We start from the raw sequence: 24,699 nt of genomic DNA, 5'->3' as shown, positions 1-24,699 counted from the left end.
TAATAGAGATAGGCTATAATAAAATACTAGCAAAAGTATTTTTCCCCGATGCAAATTGAAAATCTCTACTATTTTATTCATTTCGATTGGCAATACGAAAGTGTTGTTATAGAATAGACTTTATGGGTAACTGGTTATCTTAATAATGATCCATGCTGACTACAGTATAAGACCGGATACTGGTACGGTGTTGTTGTATGGCCTTCCAAAAAAAAAACGGGGAAAAAACAAACATTATTGACAATGATGCTGCCGTTGAGGTCGCCCTTCATCATAAGTAGCACGTGTTGTGAAATAAATAGTCTGTGCCCTGTCACTGATTAACCTTCTATAGCGTGTTGGACGTTTGGTTACCGATCGAGCTCTCAAGTTTCACGTTTGTTTTGGTTTTTTGCCGCGCCTCCTCTGCAAACTCAAGTTGGTAAGTAACATTTTAGTCACTGTTCACGTCATATTTTGTGACAAAACACTTATACAAGTGAAATATTAGACTAAATATCTGTTTCCAGGAAGTAAACTGCCATGTGCAGTCGTTAGTTTGAGATGTCGTGTTGACGTGTTCTCAAAAATACGTGTTTTGTAAATTAAATTGTGTATTTTTTAGATGCAATTGCAATTCAATATATCATTGTCAGTGTTTCCATTTTAATTCATACCAGTAACCATGTTATTGTAATGTTTATTTCAGTGTAGGCCCCATTGCCACATAATCCTAGAACTATAATATGAGGTTTGTTCGAAACTCGTAGTCGTGGAGACAACAGCGGAACGAACCTCATAGTTAAGTTTTTACTTTTAGGAGTATTTGCCATATCTGAATAGATTCAGAGGAGTGTGTTCCCAGCAGACACGTGTCCATATGTTTTGTACACAAAGCACGGATTGGGTATTTTTTTTTTTTAGGACGAACGTGTGTAGATAATTCTCCACGTTTGTCCGGGGAAAAAAATATGCGCACGGTCGAGGACAATCGGCATTTGTTTTGTTGTGGTAAAACTGAGTAGTTGGGGACTGAATTACGGTTTATTTTAAAGAATTTATCATTTTCAACAATTTTTGAGATTGCGGAGTGGATTTTCTGTCGCCCCCATCAGGGCCAATGAGAGTTCAAAGGACACAAAGAGCCTAATTTTGGCGAGATAAAAAAAAAAAGGGGGAAAATAGAGATTTGCGTTGCCAAAATAAAAGCAAACTCGTTATTGTTGAGATAGATGTATGTCTATGAGACATGACTGTGAGGTTACGGGAGATGGTAGCAGAACGAAACCGCATAGTTCCAACTCATTGTAATTGTAACCAAACTGAGGCTGGATGAAAGAATAGTCTGGTGCCATGGGCAATGAATGTTAGCACTCATTACTGTTATTGGAAATTGGGAACATGACCAAGATGGTGACAGCATGATATAAGTCTATGGCCTTCTGGCACTGGTAATGTATGGCATGCGGGGCATTATTCTATCAACCCTGCACGATTATGGCCCCTGCATGCCAGGCATTTACGAATTACAACTCCTCAGACCACCAGCTTTTTCACTTGTCAACATTTGTGTTGAATAAGTGATACTTTTCAACACAGAACTCTCCAGACGGACTACTTGGAATGCATTTTTACTGATCCTCGGGTATTTTTACTGGCCAGCAGACCACTGTTCAGGGAGAATGATGTTCAGCTTTTAACAAAATCTCAAAATTTTAACAAAACCCACTTTTGTACTTTTTACCTCGCCAGGTATTTCATTTCAGGAGATCAGAAGAATGTCACCATGCAGCAGCTCACCAAACTTAAGGCAGCTGCTTATCATCTTCAACAAACATCATGCGTCACAAAGATCAACGATTGGACATGGACTGCAGTCGCCGTGGCAACCTCAACAGACTGTCAACAACAGACCTCAACAAGTTTCCCATTTACAACTCGACCCACCAATAGAGGAACGGCAACACATAATTCATCATGTAACATAGTATCAGAAAACTCAAAAGGGACGAACTACTCGAAACGGATAAGTCGACTCTACGACAAACACAAAGAGTTAGATTTCTTGTCCGCTTTAGGGGTATCGCTTAATTCAACAGGTCAATCATTTCCAATTTCTATGCAAAATGTAACAAAGCACTTAGCTAACCCGCCGAAAAAATATGTATTCCAATCAAATGTAACACACTGTCGGAGACAGCGAAGGTTGTTGAACTGTGACCCACTGAAACGAACGTTGACAACGTCGAGTGTCATGAGCTTCAACTCCGTGGATGATTCGCAGGTGCCGTCGTTGACCGAAATGAAGCGTCATCTCGAGGCTAAAGGGATGGAGTTTGAGATGGGGCACGCTTGTCTGGTCGGAGAGTGTCCCTTTTGTAGTCACAAGGATAAACAGAGAATGAGTAAACATGTCAAGAAGATGTTTGTCAACATGACCACTGGTATGTAAATAATAATAATATTTGTTTTGGAATATAAACAAATATTAATTCTTTTGGCTTTTACCCATACACCGATGTGTGTAGCACTGTATACTCAGTACTTTACCGAGTCCTGTGAAGAAAAAAAAATCACTAGCTACCGGGCAATCTCGGTGGTCTAGTTGGTATGACACTGCTCTAGAATTGCAAAGGTCGTGGGTTCGAATCCCACCCGAGTAAAATGCCTGTGATTTTTTCACAGGACTCGGGGAAAGTACTGAGTAAACAGTGCTACACACATCGGTGTATGGGTAAAAACCCCAAAAATTAATATTCTTTATCCCCGATGCAAATTTAACATCTATTAAATATAAACAAACTTACTGAAGGACTGTCGTCATCAGGCCTGCTACTTCACGGAGGCAACAGAGGCGATTGCCTCCAGGCCCCCCTGGTCATTGCCTTGGTGCCCTTGAAATGCTCCAGTAGAAATGTACTGTTTCCTCATAGGGTGCCCTCTGTCAAGGAGAAAACGCCCTGATGCCCGTGCCCCTTCAATAATGAAGCATACGGCCTGCATCATGATCGTAACAGGGCCCAGTTTCATAGAGTTGCTTAATGGCCTACTTTGTGCTAATTGAGCCACAAATTTTGAGGTATTGTTCTTGGGATCCCCAAGAAGCCTATTGTTTTAGGACCCCCAAGAAGCCTATTGTTTTAAGACCCCCAAGTCAAATGTAAAGGAGTTTTCCTGGCTGTGGCTGCTGTATGCGCCATAGCACATTTTAACCCTTATAAGGTGCTGTCTCAAAATTCATCACTGCCATAACATATCTTTCTGAAAGTTTGTATATACTCGGCGCCTTGAGTACCTTGTTTGATAGATACGTGCGCTATATAAGACTTTGATATTATTATGGCTAAAACAAAAAGAAGTTTTGTCCGAGCGATAGCTCCAGAAGGATTTGGCATGAATAGCTCAACTTGCTCTGTGGTGCATAGTATTGGTCAAGAGGGGTGTATCGGCATCTTTTTAACACCCTGTTTTGTAATTTGGTCTCCCTGTTTTTAAATTTGGACTCCCTGTTTTTAAATTTGGACTCCCTGTTTTTATCTGTTATTTACATCTAAATGTATTGTTAGCAAGTTTGGACACCCTTCTACCAAATCATGGCTAAAACCTTGCTGTGGATGGGGCTCAGTTTAGATCCCTGAAAAGCCTATTATTTTTCTACCATTTCTCGGTAAAATGCCAAGAAAAGTACAGCCTTATAACTTTTCTTGTTTATTCTAAGTTTGTGCGTGTCTTAAAAAGACTATTCAATTCTTACAGGGCATTGTGTTTGTCAATGTGCCGAAATATGCGGTAGCTGGGAAAATCTACACGACAGCATGGCAATCGCTAAGCAACAGAGCATCACCGACCCATCCTCATTCATCAATCCCACCGCTGCCACCATTGATGAAGATGAGGTCAAAGGTCAAATGTCAGCCATAGAGAATGTCAATGAACTTTGGGAGAAGGCTGTTGAGTTGCCGAAATGCAGGGAGTACATGGTGGATCGATTGAAAGCGTCCTTGGGGATTGAGGTTTGTTTGTTTGTTTGTTTGTTTGTTTGTTTGTTTGTTGGGAGGTTGTTTGTTTATTTGTTTAGATGATCTTCCTGTCAAACTCCCACAAGGAGATACAATACAAAGCTGGCAACAGCCAATCTGTCTCCTACAAACATTGGATTAACATCTATGATTATTAACTGAACAAATCAAGAAATTGTTATTCAGTTACCAGACGACAATAGTCATTGTGAAATCAGCGTTTAGCTCGGTAAGAATCGAGTGTTAGTCAGGTGCTCTCATTAGCCAGACCACCAAAGGTCTTTCGAAATAAAACTCTCAAACAGCTTTTGCTTCATTTTATTAGGAATCCCCCCCCCCCCAAAAGGAAGACCAAATTCTTTCCCTGTTATTTTCCCCCACACTAAATTAGTTGCTGTTTTACCTTTTTTTTTCTTCAAACGTCAGCAAATCACGACAAAAACCCTTGAGAAGTTCAACATCAGATACATCCATGAGCAGAGAGCCTTCGTCTTGCCCTTATATGGGTTCAACGACCTCCTTCAAGGTGTCAAGCTACTAGAGGTCAAAAAAGTTGAGGAAGGTCATGAGGTCATTCAGACTCTGTACTCAAGGTTAGTCATACATTTGTTAACTCATTCATTCGCGGGTTGAACGGTCGCTTGCGACCAGTTTAAACCCCCTTCTAAAAAATAAGCTGTAAAACAAAAAATGAAGGCCGCACGACCATCCGTTTTCAGAATGGGTAACAGGACTCTTGAGGGTGCTATTGTGGCCTTGGTTTTTTTTTTTTGGGGGGGGGGAGGGGAGAGGGGGTCGCCATTTGCAAAAGAAAGAACTAAAATAGTAATGTGTACATGGTTAATTTATCTCTAAATAAATGCTACATGAGAGGGTTAAAGAGACATTCATTTGATGTGTCACTGTTTTTTCATGATGTTGTTGTATTTTGTTGTCTTTTTTCAGACATGTACAGACTGGTTTGTTTGGATTTCATCTCATCGGCAGCAGAGATACAGAGATAGTTCTCGTATCAAACGTTTTAGACGCTCTTGCTGTGTATCAGACGACGGGGCAGACTGTCCTGGCGTTGCCAAATGGTAGTGCGTCACTCCCGCAAGAGGTAAGGGTATCTCACAATAAAAGTTCAGCCCTGATACTTCACGGAGGCAACGAAGGCGATTGCCTCCATGGCCCCTGGTCATTGCCTTGGTGCCCTTAAAATGCTCCAGTAGAAATGTACAGTTTCCTCATAGGGTGCCCATCACCATAGAGAAAATGCCTTGGTGCCCTTGCCCTTTCAAAAACGTTTGTGTAAGGGAACATTACAGAATGGGTTTTTGCTTACAAAACGGTTGCTGGCAGTGTAAGCACTTTATGTAATCCACCAAATACATAAACTGACACAAGTGTGAGATCGACTGGCCATCTGGGTCGCAAGAAAGTAGCGAACTACACATTATTTTGTGCATGACACATGACATTGGTTCAAAAAACAATTAAAAACCGTTTCGACCAGAAGTAGAGGTCATGTGGGGTCACGGACACAAAATAAAATGAAGACCCAATTTATCCCTACCCAATCCCGTAAAAAGAAATCTATGGTCTCTTGTGGTTGATTTGATATAGATTTTCAAACATTTAAATAAAACACCTTTAAGATGACGTCACGTGACTGGTGATGACGTCATCATGACATCATTGCTTTAGGATCATCAGTGCACCAATACCTTTTATCACTGAAAGTTTCATTGCAATTGCTCTTTAGGAACATTGCAAATCGGCACTTAGTTCTTAAGATGACAAATAAAAAACAGCACAAAAACAATAGCTGTTTCGCTGCGCTGCGCTAAGAAAAAGCTAAGAAAACGCTCACTGAGCGATGATCTCCAAATGGGAAATTAGCTGTATTTATTTCTCATCAAATATGAATGAATAGCAAGTTCTCAAAGAACAAATCTACTCAGCTAAAAACATACACACACAGTGTTTCTGCAAACCGAATATACAATTCTGTTTTCCCTTACCATTCTTAAGAGTTGAGTAAAAATTTGTGGTTTTAATTTGTATTTACTTATTCCTTATATATTCAGACCCTGCCTCTGCTGGAACAGTTAAATCAGATCACATTATGGTTTGGTAACGATATGAGATCTTGGGAGGCTGCTAAGCAGTTTGCAAGAAAGCTTAACACCAAACGCTGTCACTTCATCAGGTGAGGTTCATCTTGAGATGGTACGATCAATAAGTTTGGGTTGACCTTTTGACCTAGATTGTGAATACAACCAAGTCGTGCTCTAGTCAACCTTTCTTTATTCAATTTTACCCAGTCTGTTTCCCTTGTTAGCGTGTTGTGGCATAGCGGTTAAGAGCACCGGACTCTCATACTCCGTTGTTTCTGATCAGCAGAGTGTGGGTTCGATTCCTAGTCGTGACACCTGTGCCCTTAAGCAAGACACTTAACCATGATGCTTCGTCCTTTGGATGGGACTTAAAGCCGTTGGTCCTGTGTGTTGTGTAACGCATGTGAAAGAACCCTGTGCACTTTTGAAAAGAGATGGACCTACGGCTTAAAGGGAAGGTACATGTTTGGTAACTATAAAAAACAAACAATAACTTAAAAACTGACTTGGTAAAGAGCATTGGAGAGCTGTTGTTAGTATAAACCATTGTGGGAAACGACTCCCTCTGAAGTAACGTATTTTTTGAGAAAGAGCTAATTTCTCACTAAAGTAATAGAAGACTTCTAGCTAGAAGTCTTTTAATCCAATCTGAAAGCAAAAGCACACAAATTCGTCCAACAAGGGTGTTTTTTCTTTCATAATTTTCTCGCAACTTCGATGACCGATTGAGCCCAAATTTTCACAGGTTTGTTATTTTATGCTTTTGATGGGATACGCCAAGTGAGAAGACTGGTCTCTGACAATTACCAAACGTGTACAGTGCCTTTAATGTCTAATCTGAAGGACGAAGCAACTATGGTGAAGTGTCTCTCTCAAAGAGACACCAGCAGGATTCGAACCCACACTCTGCTGATCAGAAACACCAGAGCTTGAGTTCGGTGTGATTGATAGCTCGGACGCAATATGCCACAAAATGAGTTTTTTTAAGATGGATAATTCCTTGAACTCAACAAATCAACCTCATTTTTATCCATGTTCTTACATACCCATGGATGGCCATCTCCCACCGCGGTTGGCCCTGCATCATGGATAAGTCCGAAAACATTAATCACACACCTAATTATTATCCATGTTCCCACAGACCCCTGGATGGCCATCCGCCAGCACTCGTGGCCCTGCAACAAGGATTAAGCCTCGGCAGCATTTTGAAGCAGGCGAGCCCTATCAGCCACAAAGCCATCGTTTCGTTCCGATCGTTACGAGAGGAGGTGCTGGGAGAATTGTCTCACGCTGAGCAGGTTGCTGGGGTCAAGGTCAGTTTCGAGTTCCTCGCGAAATTAGAGCCCAGCCAGTGCCCAACTTCTTATAGCTGCTTTAAAGACACTGGACACTATTTAGTAGTTGTCAAAGACCAGTCTTCTCACTTGGTGTATCTCAACATCTGCATAAAATAACAAACCTGTGAAAATTTGAACTCAAGCGGTCGTCAAAGTTGCGATACAATAATGAAAGAAAAAACACCCTTGTCACACAAAGTTGTGTGCTTTCAGATGCTTAAATTCAGACCTCAAAATCTAATTTTGAGATCTCGAAGTCAAAATTGTTGGAAAAAAACTTCAGAGGGAGCTGTTTCTCACAATGTTTTATACTATCAACATCTCTCCATTGCTTATTACCATGTAAGTTTTTATGCTAGCAATTATTTTGAGTAAGAATCACTAGTGTCCACTGCCTTTAATTATAAATGGTTTGACTTCTTCACCTAATGCTCTTGTCATGCCTCATATGAATAAAGAGAGAATGATTCCATTTTTTCCTTTTCAAATTTTGTTTCTTCAGTGGAAAAGATTCCCCCTTCTGAACAAGATGCTGAAAGGTCATCGCCGCGGTGAGCTCTCGGTCTTCACTGGGCCGACTGGATCCGGAAAGACAACATTTATGGCCGAGTATTCACTCGATCTATGCACTCAAGGGGTGAGTTATTATTCAGAAGTTTTTCTCTTAAAAGTTGTTAATGTTTTTCTTTAATTTTTCTTCGTAGGTATCCAGGGGTGGATTTCCTAGCCTTAAAGACAATGGACACTATTGGTAATTGTCAAAGGCCAGTCTTCTCACTTGGTGTATCTCAACGTATACATGTAAAAAACAAACCTGTGAAAATTTGAGCTCAATCGGTCGTTGCAAGATAATAATGAAAGAAGAAACACCCTTGTCACATGAAGTTTGTGTGCGTTTAGATGGTTGATTTTGAGACCTCAAGTTCTAAATCTGAGGTCTTGAAATCAAATTCGTGGAAAATTACTTCTTTCTCAAAAACTATGTTGCTTCAGAGGGAGCCATTTCTCACAATGTTTTATACTATCAACCTCTCCCCATTACTCGTTACCAAGTAAGGTTTTATGCTAATAATTATTTTGAGTAATTACCAATAGTGTCCACTGCCTTTAAGTTTTTAATATCTCCTAAGACTAGTCCTAAGTTAGGACTTTCTTTGTGAAATTGACCCCCAAGTTGAGATCGGGGTAGCCTGACATCTGGCGTCACACTTCAAGGAATAACGCCAGAGACCTGCTTCCAAACCGGCGTGTACTTTCACCTTTGACCTCATTTATTTCGCATAGAGATACGCAGTCAAATTCTATTGCGGATGTGACAGCAGTGTACTGTTTGGGCATCTATGAAAAGCTCATGTCACTGCACGTAATAATAATAATAATACACGGTTTTTATATAGCGCTTTTTCACGGGGTGTCTCAAAGCGCTTCTGACATTACTACCCCTGGTCACTGGGCCTTAAATCATTCCTTAAACCATCTCAGCTCCCTGGGGAGTATACAGCCTGTGCGACAATTATATGCGCTACATGGCTAAACCAATCACAAGAACCACCTCTGCCCTCACAGGTACCCATTTACCCCTGGGTGGAGAGAAGCAATTATAGTTAAGTGTCTTGCTCAGGGACACAAGTGTCACGACCTGGATTCGAACCTACACTCTGCTGAACAGAAGCATCAGAGCTTGAATTCGGTGCTCTTACCCACTCGGCCACGACACCCCCTGAATCATTGAATCCAATGGAATCACCAGATCTGACAGCAGGGACCTGTCTTTATCCGCTCTTTATCCTTGCGGATAAAGACAGAAGCCCAGTCTAAGATCGAGGTAGACTGGTCCCCTGTCTTTATCTGCAAGATAAAGACAGTATTACTTTTACAGGCACCAGAGATTTCATTCATTGGATAAACTTGCAGTGACGTAAGATTTCCTATTTTTCTACTTACTGTTTATCTTTGTTTAAAAATCTGGTTTTGGTTTTACAGGCACCAGAGGTTCATTGGACACAAATAAGCGTTGGATAAGCGTGCAGTGCCATAAGCTTTCCTATTTTCTACTTACTATTTATCTTAGTTTTAAAAGCCATACTTTGCAATCTTGAGCAACTATTTGGTTTTCTCTTGAATATTAAAAACACTTGCTCGTTCCAACCACAAGAGGGCAGTAGAGGTATTTTCTTCAATCTTGTCTCCTTTATTCACAGGTCAACACACTTTGGGGAAGCTTTGAAATTCAAAACATTCGTCTTGCTAAGGTTATGCTGACTCAGTTTGCTCAGTAAGTAGCGTTCAATATAACAATAGTTATATCAAAGTCTTATATAGCGCATGTATCTGCCAACAAGGTACTCAAGGCGCTTAGTAATACATTTTATGATTTTACACAGCAAGAGGTTATTGAAGTTATGAATTCTGAGACCCAATTATGACACTCAGTAAATGTATTCAAAGGTAAAGAATTCCTTTAGTTTTTGGAACTGTTGGGTTGTTTTAAAGCCATTGGACCCTTTCGGTACCGAAAAAAAAAAAAGTTTACAGATTTACAAAATAATTTACAGGGTTTACAGAAGGTATTGGTGAAAGACTTCTCTTGAAATATTAGTCCATGAAATGCTTTTACTTTTTGAGAAAACAGTAAAACAATATCAATCCTCGATATCGAGAATTACGGATTTATTTTAAACACGGGGTGTGTTTTCCCGTTATTTTCTCCCGACTCCGATGACCGATTGAGCCTAAATTTTCACAGGTTTGTTATTCTATATACAAGTTGTGATACACAAAGTGTGGGCCATTGGACAATACTGTTTACCGAAAGTGTCCAATGGCTTTAATTGAATGAATTCTCCAGCCACAGTCCTTTTGTTTTTGTTTTCTGCAGGTTAAATCTTGAAAAGAATATTGAGAAGTTTGACAAGTGGGCCGACAAGTTTGAGAGACTTCCGTTATTTTTCATGACATTCCACGGTCAGCATACACTCAAGACGGTTATAGAGGTAGGTACATGACAATATAGTTCCTAAAGCCCCCATCGTTCTGAATTGTTTTTTGCCAAACAGGCTTTAACTGTGTGCAAACGGAGTGGACATAGTAACAACTTGGTGCCCCAATAGAATTTCCCTCATGGAGGTACCCATTACAAAGGAGAAAAATGCCGTGATGCCCTTGCCCCTTCAACAACCATAGAGCAAGCTATGCAGAAACCAAGCATCAGGTCTGAGTTGCGTCAAGCATCATTCCTGATACTTCACGGAGGCAACAAAGGCAATTGCCTCAATGCCCCCTGGTCATTGCCTTGGTGCCCTTGAAATGCCCCAGTAGAAATTTACATTTGTCTCATAGCGTGTTCTTTACCAAGGAGAAAATGCCTTGGTGCCCTTTTAGAAACCAAGCATCAAAGCCCAACTCATAAAGCCTGTAAGCACAAAAAAGTGCTAAGCACAGACAAGCATTGCTAAACAAAAAACTGGTTACCAGCCAAAGGTACTTAAAGTTTACATTGTTGTGACTGGTGGTGCCCCATTCATATTTTGCATAGCATAGAATTTTGCTAAGCAGTATTTTTCTGCTTAACAGCTTTATGAAAATGGGCCATGGTCCAAGTTATTCTTAGTATAACACTAGTTGGCATTGACTAGAAGTGAGCACTGACTCCTTGCTTCACTTTTGTGTATTAAGATCTTGAAGCAATTTAACTTTAACAGGAAATCCTGTATTTCCCCCCTCCCGGCAGAAATGGAATAATCCCCAAATCTCCCCGCACCAGTTTGTGTTTACGAGACAGCCCGCATCAACATCTTCCTGTTTTTCTCGGAAGCTGACTTAATCGGAACCGCGTTGGGATACGCTAGATTATTGAATATCATTCTTTAATCCCTGGATGGTTGGTGGCTTAAGTCCATGGGATTAAAGGGGATTTAGAATTCCAATTGAGTTGTCCCGGGTGCTAGAGCTCGTTAGAATCAGTCTAAAAGGGAGAGAGAGCCAACTTGAAGTCATGCCCGCAATGCAACAGGATTTTAATGAATCGTAGTTTCTTCTGTTATCAAATAATAAAACCACTACAGAAACTTACTGAAAAAGTATTAAAATAATTTTGGTTTGAAAAAAGAAACATTTACTATTATTATGCATCTGAAAGCACTGTGCAACAAGGGTGTTTTTTTCTTTCATTATTTTCTTGCAACTTCAATGACCATTTGAGCAAAAATTGTCACAGATTTTTTATGATATGTAATGTTGGGATACACCAAGAGAGAGTCTATGACAATTTCTAAATGTGTCACTGCTTTAAAGCCTTTGGACACTTTCGGAACAGAAAAAAAAAAAAAATGCACAGATTTACAAATAACTTACAGGGTTTACAGAAGGTAATGGTGAAAGACTTCTCTTGAAATATTATTCCATGAGATGCTTTACTTTTTGAGAAAACATTAAAACAATATCATTTCTCGATATCCAGAATTACGGATTTATTTTAAACACATGTCATGACACGGCGAAACGTGCGGAAACAAGAGTGGGTTTTCCCGTTATTTTCTCCCGACTCCGATGACCGATTGAGCCTAAATTTTCACAGGTTTGCTACTTTATATATCAGTTGTGATACACGAAGTGTGGGCCTTGGACAATACTGTTTACCGAAAGTGTCCAATGGCTTTAAGACATTTTCATTGTCCTTTTCTTATTCACGTTTGTTATCTTCTCATTATATTGCGCCTGCTGATGTTTTAAAATTTTCATTTTGTAACTTGTAGGCCATGTCGCACGCAGTGTATGTCCATGACATTGAGCACATTGTTATAGACAACTTGCAGTTCATGGTAGGCTACTCTGAGAAGCAGTTCATGATGGAGCGCTTTGCCATGTACGATAACATCATCGCTGCGTTCCGCAAGTTTGCGACCACCAACAACTGTCATGTGACTGTCGTGATTCACCCACGCAAGGTAAGTAATGAGCGAGGCATAACAGGTCTCAAATTGAATGTGGGACAAAAATCCACAACTGCTGGGCTTATAGCTCAAAATTATTGTCTGAAACAGTCGCGGGTTCTAGGGATGAAGAATTGTTTCTTATTTGAACAAATGTTTGTCTGCTTATTAAACTATGCATACTCTGTCGTCTTAATGTTTGAAAATGGCGACAGAACTTTGAGGTTAGGAATAATAATGGTACCAAGGTATGCCAAAATAATTGTTGCATGCTGTGACGTGGGTCAGTGGGTTTTGTACACCATGGACCCTGTCACAGCGTGCAACAATTGTATGCTGAAAACAAATAATTTCCTTCTTTTAGTGGCCGGGCGAGTCAACAAATTGTTTCTTGTTCCAAAATGAATGAAGGATACGGTGGTACAATCCCAAAGAAAGAGATTGTTTTTAAGTTTGTAAAATGGTTTGACAAGTTCGGATATTTGCTAGATTAAATGTGGCTGTGATCTCTCCTACATGTTCCACACATCAATATTAAAAAATGTTTTTAATTTGTCCTTCTCTTCTAGGAAAATGCTTCTGAGGAGTTGCAGACAGCGTCCATCTTCGGGAGCGCTAAAGCATCACAAGAAGCGGATAATGTCTTGATTCTGCAAGACCAGAGACTGACGGCTCTCAGAGGTCGGAAATACATCCAGGTACGCCATGAAAGTTCCTTGAAAATAAACCAACCTTTCCTTGTGCTGATGAACAAGTTTGAACATCTCCCTGATTATGAACACTTTGTCCCCATTATGTTTAATGTAATTCTAAATATCTCTTTGGGGTACCCTCTGCCAAAAACATTGGATTCGAACTGCCTCTAGCTACCGGGCAATCTTGGTAGTCTAGTTGGTAAGACACTGCTTTATAATCACAAAGGTCGTTGGTTCGTATCCCACCCGTGTAATATGCCTGTGTTTTTATTCAAAGAACTCAGGAAAGTACTGAGTATACAGTGCTAACACACATCGGTTTAAGGGATAAAAACAAAATGAATATTCCTAATTATTGTACAAAAACTTCCTGATTGCGAGATGCAAATTGTGGCAACTCTGATCATAGTTTTCTGTTCTAATCTTGTATTTTACCTATAATTGTAAGCATATTTATCCAAAACCTATTGAGTGGATTATTTGTCCCAAGAAGGGCCAGGAATTTGTAACCCATGACAACCAGTCTTTGCTTGTAAACATTTGCTCAGAATTTCCTGCCCAAATATGGCAGTGCCTGGTAGTGCCATGTATACACCATATGGTATCATACAACGTGTTTACGTGTCGAAGGAATAAACAATTTAAAATTTCAGGACATGCTGAAAAGTTGGATGAATCAGAACGTATTTTTTTTCTGAAGTATTTAAAAATCTTGTTGGATTAAGGTGACATAACAATTCAGGGCTATTTTGAGAAATTGGGCCAGAGTGGGACAAAAGATTAAAGATATCGACATAGTTTGGTAAATAATCCAACATTGAAAACTATTAAAACTTTGGTGAGAAGTACTGCGGCTGTTGATAGAATAAACTGTAAAGAGGTCCACATAATGAAGAGACTTCAAATACTATGTGGACAATACACACATCGACACAGTGGTTTAACGGTTTTGGCGAATAGGATTTTCCTTAAACATACAGAGCAAAGAAATGTCCACAGAGTGTATGCAACACAGAACTGTGTGTCTATTTTGGGGGTATGCAAAAGCAATTTTCTTGACTTCTTTAGTCTTTGTTTTAAACTCTTTCTTGACATTCTCTTTTGTGATAAACTCTTTTCAGGTTGTGAAGAACCGGTTCGATGGAGATCTTGGTATAATGCCATTGCACTTCAACAAAGAATCACTGACAATGTCTGCACCGTCTAAACTGCGGAGCAGAAAAACGGCTGGTGGGAAGACTAGTAAGCCTGGCGAAGCGGGCCAATCAGAAGAGTCGTATGAATTGTTTGAGGAGTTTGTGCTTGACAGCAGGCAAGAGGATGAACTCGGAAGAGGAGAATGAACCAATCAGATGAGGCCTTACTGAGAGTTGCTGCAGAGGAGTTGGAGGTTGACCAATCACATGAGGCCTTACTTGGGGTTTGCTGATCAGAAGATGAAGGCTGACCAATCACGGTTGGTGTTTCACTTGAAGAGGAGAATGAACCAATCAGAAGAGGCCTTACTGAGTCTTGCTGTAAATTGTCCAATCGCTTGAGGCCTAACTTGGGGTTGCTGATCTGGAGATGAAGGTTGACCAATCATGGGGTTTCACGGCCATCTTGGACTAATTAATCTCATAAAATATAAGCATAACAATTTGAACCATCATGTTTTACAGATAATTATTTCTGAATTTAGTAAAGTCCTTTCATGTTTTGATAAATTAACAATCTTGAGTGGCTATTTCGCCAAAGCCCGAAGAGTTTGTCTCCTGAATTCATCCACAGGAAGACAGAGTTGTAAAGTCTTTTTATATTGAAAATAATTACCTGCAATTGACAACTAAGCGGGAAAAAAACGGAATAGTTATTGAAGAGCCATGATGGGTTCAAATTTGTCAACAAATTGTTTATTGATTTCTAATCAATGGAGGCAGTTCAAACAAAATAATATTGCAGGATGCTTACTACCATTTTTTTTACACAAGTAAGCGTTCGGATAAAATTATACAATTCAGGGTCATCAACTAAGCATGACCATACCTTTAAGGGTAATACAGACCTTTTTGCAAATACCTATTGCACAAACGTTAACTGTTTAATAAGGTGCATGATGGTCCAACTAAAATGGTTGAGGCATGCAATGAATTTTTGTTCAGAACCGAATTGCGCTGCATTTAAAAAAGTAGCATAAAGCATGTTAGCTGTTTCTCATTAATTTTGTGGTCCAAAGTTTTGTTAAAGGCAGTGGACACTATTGGTAATTACTTTAAAATAATTATAAGCGTAACACCTTACTTGGTAACGAGTAATGGGGAGAGTCTTTTCTGCTCTGAGCCGACTGGGTCTTTCTAGGTCTGAAAGTTTATTCTGGTCTTAGCTGACTGGGTCTTTCTGGGTCTAATGACTCCTTTCTGCTCTGAGCTGACGAAATGCCAAATAATTAGTGGCATAGTCCGATGCATCTTTGTGTATAGTAATTAAACAAGATGATTGGACGCATCCATATAAACAACTAAAGAACTGGTAAACATATTAGCGTTTGTCGATTTTGAAAGAGAAATTTACCTGCTGTTATGAAATAACTTCCAATATTATGTAAACTAAAAGAAACGCTGCAAACAATTTAACTTGTACTTTTTGTATAAAAAAAGTCCCACTATAAACAAGGACATTGCTTAGCTTCTGAAATAAAGAAATGCTAGTAAATATACATATTTGTTCTCGGGTTGTTAATTTTAAGAAGTCACAGGACTTCACAAAATACATTTGGTGCAAGTTTTACTCGGCCCACAAAATAATAAAATATTCAAACATTGGTTATATTTTTCACTATATTTTTAGGGTCTATGTAATTCCAGCCAGAAGGAGAATAAACTCATCCATAAGACTCATATTAACGCACTTCAAGTTCCTCTCCAATTAAAGATAATAACAGAAGCAAAGGGATAAACACAATTACGAACTCACTCCTTTGGTAGTGCAGTTAACATAACGATTCTATAAGCTAAAGTAGTAGTCCCGGCCGAAGTTCTACCTTCCGCCTAGGTATAGTATAAAGCTGGACAGTTCTTTTCAGAACTGAGAAGTCTCCCGAAAAAAATCCCCAGCAAAATCCGATCAAAGTAGAAAAACACAAATCAACCCCGCCCACCACGGGTTGACACAAATTCATTGATATTAGGTCAGGAGAATGAGTATCGAATACACCCAACCATTCAATGTAAGGTTCAACATATTAATGTTTTGAGACTGAGGACAAAACAAAAAAGAGAGAAAGGTCTCCACTTGGGAATTCTATAAAGACTGCACAATATGGAATTCTGGATAGGCACAATACAAAGGAAAGAATAACTTATGTTTAAAAAATAATGTAAGGTTCACGTGTAGGCTAGGCCTTAAAGGGTCTATGAACCTTTTGTAGGACAAAAAAAACCACAATGTCCATAGATTTACACTAAACTTACACAGTATGACGATAATGACAGAATAAAGCTTCCCGAATTACCTGCTGGGGTGCTGCAGTTTTTGAGAAGTGAGAAAAAAAATGTAATGAAAATAGTTTTCGTCTCAGTGATCATGAGACGAAAAATATTTTAGCATAAAAAACGTATTTTCATGACATTGTTTTACTCATTTTTCAAAAACTATACAGCAAATCAGCAACTAATACTTCAAGGTACGCTTTCTTTTATCATTATCTTCAAACGGTGTAGGTTTAATGTAGATCTGTGTTTTGTGTTACAAAAAGTGCTTATAGTCTTTGTTTTTGGCTTATAATTCGTTTATCGTCTACGCGAGTTCTAGGAACTGTATCAGATACAGATTCGACGGTGGTCAATAATTAATTTATAAAAATCTAGGCCTATAATGCCTATCTTAATAATGTGGTGTATAGACTATGGCATACGCCCCTCCCCCGCCCCTCCCCGCCCGATGATCAATAATCAATGGGACAGAAACCTTCTTGCATAAAAAGCCTCTAGCGATCTCGGCAGGTGCCCACTCAACTTTCTGACTCTTGTATCCCCCGGTAAATCAACACGCAGTTACCATCCACTGTTAATACCTGATCTTTTCACCCCGCACCGACATCTAGCTACTTTGTTTTCCTAAGAATTACCCCTGTAATGGAACGATCTTCCTCTGCCTGTTGCCACTGCCCCGTTCTCCCATTATCTACTCAAGTTGCTTCGGTCAAACTCGGCGCGTGCGTAATCTTGGCCGTGATATCCAAACATGGGACTTTGCCGAGTAGAACAGTAGAAGTAGAAGTACTTGGTAGTTGATTGGTAGGTAGGTTATCCTTCTGAAACTTCCGCTGGGGAACTTAGAGACACTAGACACTATTTGTAATTGTCAAAGACCAGTCGTCCCACTTGGTGTATCCCAACATATGCATAAAATAACAAACCTGTGAAAATTTGGGCTCAATTGGTCGTTGAAGTTGCGAGATAAAAATGAAAAAAAAAACACCCTTGTCGCATGAAGTTGTGTGCGTTTATAGATGGTTGATTTCGAGACCTCAAAATTCTAAATCTGAGGTCTCGAAATCAAAATTCGTGGAAAATTACTTCTTTCTCGAAAACTACATTACTTCAGAGGGAGCCGTTTATCACAATGTTTTATACCATCAACCTATCCCCATTACTCGTCACTAAGAAAGGTTTTATGCTAATAATTATTTTGAGTAACTACCAATAGTGTCCACTGTCTCAAGGAGGTCGGGAGAGCGTTGTCTAACTCGGTTTTCTGCAGTGTTGTTTAGGCCTAGATTGTGAATGGAATTGCTTTTGAAGATTTGGTGGGATTTGGAATCTATGAGGGATTGTTGAAGATTCTTCCATATTTTAGTGCGGCTTGGAAAAAAAGAATTGTTCGTAGATGGTAGATGAGATGCTGGGTATTTTAAACTGATTGTCGTTGCCCTTTCTTGCCCTCAAAGAAGAAAGTAGAAATGAAGTAGAGGTCTGAATAAAAATTGTAATCTACCTCCATTCTTATTAATTTTACCAACTAGACTACCGAGACTTTAACATCTATTATATCGTTGCGGTACCCGCTGCCAAAACATAGGATTCGAACTGCCTCTAGCTGCCGGGCAACCTCGGTAGTCTAGTTGGTAAGACACTGCTCTAGAATTGCAAGGGTCGTGGGTTCGAATCCCACCCGAGTAACATGCCTGTGATATTTTTTCACAGGACTCGGGAAAGTACTGAGTATACAGTGCTAACACACATCGGTGTATGGGTAAAAACCAAAATTAATATTCTTTATCCCCGATGCAAATTTAACATCTATTATACCTCCATTCTGTATGCACTTCCAACAGCCTATTTATGTAGTAGGAAATACTCGCTTCCTATCCTAGCAGCCTCACTTACAGAAGTATCCTGTTTATATTGCCCTCAATTTCCTCGAATTCCACGCGGAATACTTTGACATGTTAAAGGAACACGTTGCCTTGGATCGGTCGAGTTGGTCTTTGAAAAGCGTTTGTAACCGTTTTTTATAAAATGCATATGGTTAGAAAGATGTTGTAAAAGTAGAATACAATGATCCACACAAATATGCCTCGAAATTGCGTGGTTTTCCTTTTACCTCGTCGACTAACACGACGGCCATTTATGGGGGTCAAAATTTTGACTCCCATAAATGGCCGACCATGTTAGTTCGCACAGTAACAGGAAAACCACGCAATTTCAAGGCAAACTTGTGTGGATCATTGTATTCTACTTTTAAAACATCTTTCCAACAATATGCATTTTATAAAAAACGGTTACAAACGCTTTTGTTTTGACCAACTCGTCCGATCCAAGGCAACGTGTTCCTTTAAAAGAAAGCTCTTGGGCTTATGGAAAATTTCCGATATCGTTAAAATGGATTAGTTGGTAAATCAGGACTGAAATATTTATTGTTGAATTTTCCGAAACGAGATTAGCCAAGATGTTACACTAAAACTTTAATTTCATTTGCGTGATTAGCTTTGATTTTAAACGGTTTAGTTAGGGAAATCGAATTTTTTTTTTTTTAAAGTCTACTGTTTTATTCGTTTTCATATCACGCCACGCCCACTTGCGCCTTGCTCTAATTTTTTCATAACCCACGAGTTAAGTTTAAACAGCGCCACCGCGCGGTTGAATTATTTCAAGTCACGTCTTTATAAATTTTGTAGTCGGATACCCGGGTCAGGACGTGTGTATTTATAACGCATGTACGTTGGATCGAGACTGCATATTTACTAGGTGTATTTTCGGCATTTTTGGTGAACTCCGCTGACTGCTCTAATCACATTTTCATTGGGGAGTGCAGAAAATGTCGTGAATATCTGAAAGTTGTATACCCGGGGATTCATCGAGGTAGACGGTTGGACATCAGCCAGGCGAGATGGAGTGGTTTCTTTCGTAAGTAGAGAGGATTTTAAGCTTTTGCAAAGATGTTTTTGTGGTGGATTTGATGAAAGCCGGCTAGTTTTTTGATGCCGTCATATTATCGTGTGAACGGAATGATAGTTGGTAGCGTATGCTCTGCCGGCGGCCTTCGCATGTTGTCATGCCGGTGTGCACGGCGGATGGCACGGGTAGGGATGTGGGGATTGGCAGGCAAGGTACGATACGAGGCCCCCTGAAAAAATGTCCGTATCCTGCCACCCTTTTTTTACTCATTGCCAAAAGGAATGTTATTTCAGTAAATTGAAAACCAATTTATAAATAAACAACGAATGCAATTTTGCCTTTGGTTTGGGCTTTGCCGGTCCTTGGCAAATTTTAATTTGGCCTGGCTGAACAGAAAAGTTCCATGTACATTTTTTTTTAACCCTTTATTTTTTATTAACACTCTTGCAATATTTAACAAAGCATCATTTACTTCTCACTGCATCGTGAAAATTCAATCAATCGATATCTTGCTGTACCCAGAAATGATCAGTCGGATAACTGTTGGTGTGAATATTTTCTTGTGAACTAAAGTTTAAGTTTTAAAAGCTGATTTTGTAGAAGATGAAATTATCTTTTGAATAATGTTTACAGTTGTTTTGTTTGCGTCACCAAAATCAACACAAGTTTTCTCAGCTGTTCTGTCGTCCGAAGGGAAAACAAAGCTTTGTGCTTTGATCATGTTTTTGGAAAAGCGCAGTATAAATGCCTGTTAAATATTATTTGAAGCTACAAAAGTAATTATATAGAAAATAACTAACAACTAAGATCATTTTTTTGTTTTTTTGGCCGAAGCACGGTGAATTGAAACAAGGTCTTCAGAATGTTTTCTACTTGGTGTTTATCTTGCCTACTGTGCAATCGTGAGCACTCTATAGTTTTCTCTTGATGATGATTTTGTTTTTCGAATCCCCAGCCGCGACACTTGTGTCCTTAACAGCAAGACACTTAACCATTGCTTCTTTGGATGGGATATAAAGCTGTTGGTCCCATGTGTTGTGTAAGGCATGTAAAAGAACCCAGTGCACTTATCGAAAAGAGAAGGGGTTTGCCCCGGTGTTCCTGGCTGTGGCTGCTGTATGCGCCGTAGCACCTTGTAAACCCTTATAAGGTGCTAAATAATTGGGTCTCATAATTTATCACTGCAATAGGCCCTAACCTTTCTGAAAGTTTGTACATACTCAGCGCCTTGAGTACCTTGCTTGTAAGACTTCAATATTATTATTATTATTTTGCGTATCGGCCGGAATGCAGTATGTGCACAAAAATTTTGTTCCAGGATGCCCCCTGTTTTGAAAAATTCTAACTTATAATTGAATCAGATTGGTGATTTTTCACTTGTTAGTGTCCCAAACAAAAACAGTTGGGCCCTGAGGCCTAGAATTTTCATCTTTGAGAGGGGTAACGTCTTATTCATACTGCAAAGGGGCACTTCAACTGGAAAATCTATTAAAGTCAATGGGAAACCTTTGATTTGAAGGGGCACCAAGGCCAATACCAGGGGGCAACATAGGGCCTGTCCTTGGTTGCCTCATGAATGTAACTCATGGTCAGCATGCTGTGAAAAGTGTGGATTTAAAGCCATCATACCATTTCGGAGCAGAAAACAAAATAAAAGTTCGCAGATTTACAAATAACTTACAGGGTTTACAGAAGGTAATGGTGAAAGACTTCTCTTGAAATATCATTCCATGAAATGCTTTACTTTTTGAGAAAACATTGAAACAAAATTATCAATTCTCGGTGTATCGAAAAATTATGGATTTGTTTAAAAACACATGTCATGACACGGCGAAACGTGCGAATACAAGGGTGGGTTTTCCCGTTATTTTCTCCCGACTCTGATGACTGATTGAGCCAAAATTTTCACAGGTTTGTTATTTTATATAGTTGTGATACGAAGTGTGGGTTATTGGACAATAATTTTTAAACAGAAAGTGTCCGATGGCTTTAATAGTTTTTCATTGAATCAAATGATTTCCATTATTGTTTGAGGATTTAACACTGACCCAGTTAAAATGCCAGTTAATCAAATTTTCCCTTACACTTGGGTCAAGTATTGTAACAATACATTGGGAGTTGATGCTACATGTAACTGTGTAAGCTGATTGAAGGCCAAAGTACCGGATTCTTTGGCCAATGACACTGGACTTCCTCTATGGAGTAGGCTTGGAAGTTTGCAACCAGTTAACTGGAAAACAACTGTTAAATCCGACTCCAAATTTCCTATACTTTTAAAATGAAACCAATAGTAAAAACAAGAGGGAAATTCCCTTGTTTGCCGGTAGACAGTTATTTTGTATAAAATCAGGAACATGATTGATATTTTTAAGCAACCATCGGTGAGGACACTTCCACACAGCCTACTGTAGACATTTGCAGACGTTCACGTTTCCATTGTTTGACCTTTCGATGGTAGCCAATCCAAAAGGTCTATTAAAGGTCTATAGACTACTGTATTAATAATATAATAATAATAAGACTTGTAATGCGCACGTATCCACCCTGCTGGGTGTTCAAGGCGCAGTACTACAGCGTTCTCTGGTGTTTCTGATTAGCATAGTGTGGGTTCGAGTCCCAGTCAGTTGTGGCACTTTTATTCTTGAGTAAGATACTTTACCGTAAATTGCTCTGTCTGTAATGTAGGATTGGTACGTGTAGCAGGGGTCAAAATTAAGCGTATTTTCATTGTAGTCAGCAGGGCTAGTAACCAAGAATTTTTAGTAGCCCTGATGAGATTTTGGTAGCCCGAAAGACACATTATGTCTCGCGTCACGGCTCAAACTTTACAATACACCATAGCACAGTTCTTTATTGTTTGTGATGAGATTTTTGCATTATTTTTCCACTAGCCCATTGGGCTATCAAACTGGAAAAATGAGTAGCCCGGCTGTAAATCTGGTAGTCCTGGGCTTGCGGGGGTATGGCAGTTTCAACCCCTGTAGTGTGTAGGCATCCATCCATCACTACTGCAGTGAACTGCGCCTTGGTGGGTTGTCATCTCTGTTGCAGCGGCCGCCGTGGTTGAGCAGTCCAACTTTTTTTCTTGAACAAGATACGTACTTAATACCATAAAAATACCTTAACCGCTCGGCCATGACACTTCCATTAAGTTCACCTTTGTTTTATGATCCCTACTTGTTTTGTTATTACCAGAAATATATTTATTAACAAAATATTTAATAATATTTTTCTCATCCATATTAATTTATTTGAGTCCTACCAATCCAATGATAACGAAACAGAAACTGGGTCTCGAAGGAAGATTTGGTCAAACGACAGTGAACTTTTTAAACGTATGTATTGTAAACGGTGTAACGTAAAATAAACAGCATTTTTGTGAGGTTTATATTTGAATCAATAACTCCCTTTGTTGCTTTGTATAGAGAGGTATATGTTTCCCTTGACCTTTTCAAGTACATGCTCCATTTTGTGTACACTGTTGTTATGGATGGTACAGCTGGGCTTGATTTTGTGTATTATGTAGCTCAAAAGTACTGTACTAATTTTGTTAAAAGACCAGATATTTGAAGAAAAAATTTGCTGACACAGTTTAAAATATGTTTAAAGACAGTGGACACTATTGGTAATTGTCAAAGACCAGTCTTCACACTTAGTGTATCTCAACATATATGCATAGAATAACAAACCTGTGAAAATTTGAGCTCGTTTGGTCGTCGGAGTTGCGAGATTACTATGAAAGACAAAAACACCCTTGTCACACGAAGTTGTGTGCTTTCAAATTCTAAACTTGAGGTCTTGAAATCAAATTCGTGGAAAATATATTCTTTCACGAAAACTACGTCACTTCAGAGGGAGCCGTTTCTCACAATGTTTTATACCATCAACCTCTCCCCATTACTCGTCACCAAGAAAGGTTTTATGCTAATAATTATTTTGAGTATTACCAATAGTGTCCACTGCCTTTAACTGTTTTTATTTGAACTAGCGCTAAAACATGAAGAGTACTGTAGATTTATTTCATTTGTCTTTACACTAATACTTCATTACTATTATAGAATTGACTTGATATCAAATTAAGCTTGGGCGATATCACGATATTATTGAATATCGCGATACTAATTTGGAAACGATTTCTATATCGGATGGATTTGGTTTTAATCGAAATATCGATATATCGCGATATATCGCGATATATCGCGATATCGATTAAATGTCGTGATGTATATTGCTAGCTGAGACATCTTCCACCCCATAGGTTTGGAGTAAAACCAGAAGAATAGGTCATTAGAACACCTCTCTTATGCCATGACTGTCTCTTCTACAACTTTCACTTGGAGTTTGAAGACTGATGTCAAATTCAATTAATCGCGTTTATATCGAATATCCCGATATATTGTCGGCGGTATATCGTGAATAAAATAAATCGATATCGCTCAAGCTTATATCAAATCAAACTCAAAGCCAACATTCGACATGTTGAACAAATTTTTGTTCTCGAAAGGTACTGGACCCTATTGGTAATTATTCAAAATAATTGTAGCATAAAAACTTACTTGTTAACAAGCAATGGAGAGCTGTTGATAGTATAAAACAATGTGAGAAACGGCTCCCTCTGAAGAAAGGTAGTTTTCGAGAAAGAATTAGTTTTCCACTAAAATATTTGAATCTGATTTCGAGACCTCAAATAAGATTTTTAGGTCTCAAAATGAAGCATCTGAAAGCAACCAACTTCGGCGTGACAACTTTACATGTAGGTGTTTTTTCTTCCATTATTATGACATTTTAAGTGTTTCAATTCAGCGTGTTTACTGCTCAGGCAAAACTTCACAAGTTTGGGTTCAGAATGGCCCCCAAAAAAAACCCGAAAAAAAAAACCTGGACTATTGATGAGTCAGTTTGTGAAGGCAGAACTTCAAATCTGCGCAGTGATCTAATTCTGAGTTAGGGTTGAACAAAGAAGTAATGTGGGACTCGAACCAACAACCTACGGATTAATTTGCCGACGCTCTATCAACTGAGCTATCTAGCCCTTGGTTGGCAGTTTCTCTATTTTGTCAATGGGGTGTGCCAATCAGAAGCACTTAGCTTGTGTGTAGCCAGGAATCACACAGTAATTCTTTACTCTGTGTGTGTATAAATTGTGAAGTGTTAGAGTGTAATCAGTGTGGGGTGGCGAGGACTGTAAATAACCAGTGTGTGACACCCAGTCAGGACCAGTGCCAGCTGGAGTCCAATCTTCTTACTGTAATTTAGTCC

At 39.2% G+C, this 24,699-nt stretch overlaps 2 protein-coding genes and 1 non-coding gene across 3 annotated transcripts in view; all 3 read left to right on the top strand.

The window, feature by feature from the left end:
- The first annotated feature begins 370 nt into the window (after positions 1-370).
- Positions 371-15,758, top strand: LOC139953928 (twinkle mtDNA helicase-like). The gene is made up of 13 exons (XM_071953536.1): positions 371-421; positions 1,732-2,423; positions 3,736-3,992; positions 4,425-4,591; positions 4,944-5,100; positions 6,071-6,192; positions 7,242-7,413; positions 7,940-8,074; positions 9,639-9,712; positions 10,316-10,430; positions 12,192-12,383; positions 12,938-13,066; positions 14,185-15,758. The coding sequence occupies exons 2-13, from the start codon at positions 1,766-1,768 to the stop codon at positions 14,404-14,406; spliced, it is 2,400 nt and encodes a 799-aa protein (XP_071809637.1). The 5' UTR covers positions 371-421; positions 1,732-1,765; the 3' UTR covers positions 14,407-15,758.
- Trnas-aga (transfer RNA serine (anticodon AGA)) lies at positions 2,571-2,644 on the top strand. Its single transcript has one exon. It is a non-coding gene; the product is annotated as a tRNA-Ser (tRNA).
- Positions 15,759-19,309: 3,551 nt separating the features above from the next.
- LOC139954032 (MOB kinase activator 2-like) overlaps positions 19,310-24,699 on the top strand; it is a 29,036-nt gene continuing 23,646 nt past the window's right edge. The window contains exon 1 of the mRNA XM_071953679.1: positions 19,310-19,449. Within this exon, the coding sequence (XP_071809780.1) occupies positions 19,433-19,449 (17 nt within the window). The 5' untranslated portion in view covers positions 19,310-19,432. The remainder of the gene's footprint in view (positions 19,450-24,699) is intronic.

Source organism: Asterias amurensis, chromosome 22 (genome assembly GCF_032118995.1).
Source record: "Asterias amurensis chromosome 22, ASM3211899v1".
Classification (NCBI taxonomy): domain Eukaryota; kingdom Metazoa; phylum Echinodermata; class Asteroidea; order Forcipulatida; family Asteriidae; genus Asterias; species Asterias amurensis.
Note: the sequence above shows the minus strand (reverse complement) of the source record. Positions and strands in the feature narration are given on the sequence as shown.

Excerpts from the sequence above, each read along its gene's own strand:
- LOC139953928 (XM_071953536.1), top strand. The coding sequence starts at position 1,766 with ATGCAGCAGCTCACCAAACTTAAGGCAGCTGCTTATCATCTTCAACAA. Across the intron at positions 5,101-6,070 it reads GTGCGTCACTCCCGCAAGAG|ACCCTGCCTCTGCTGGAACA; the intron begins GTAAGGGTATCT and ends TTATATATTCAG. Across the intron at positions 6,193-7,241 it reads AAACGCTGTCACTTCATCAG|ACCCCTGGATGGCCATCCGC; the intron begins GTGAGGTTCATC and ends ATGTTCCCACAG.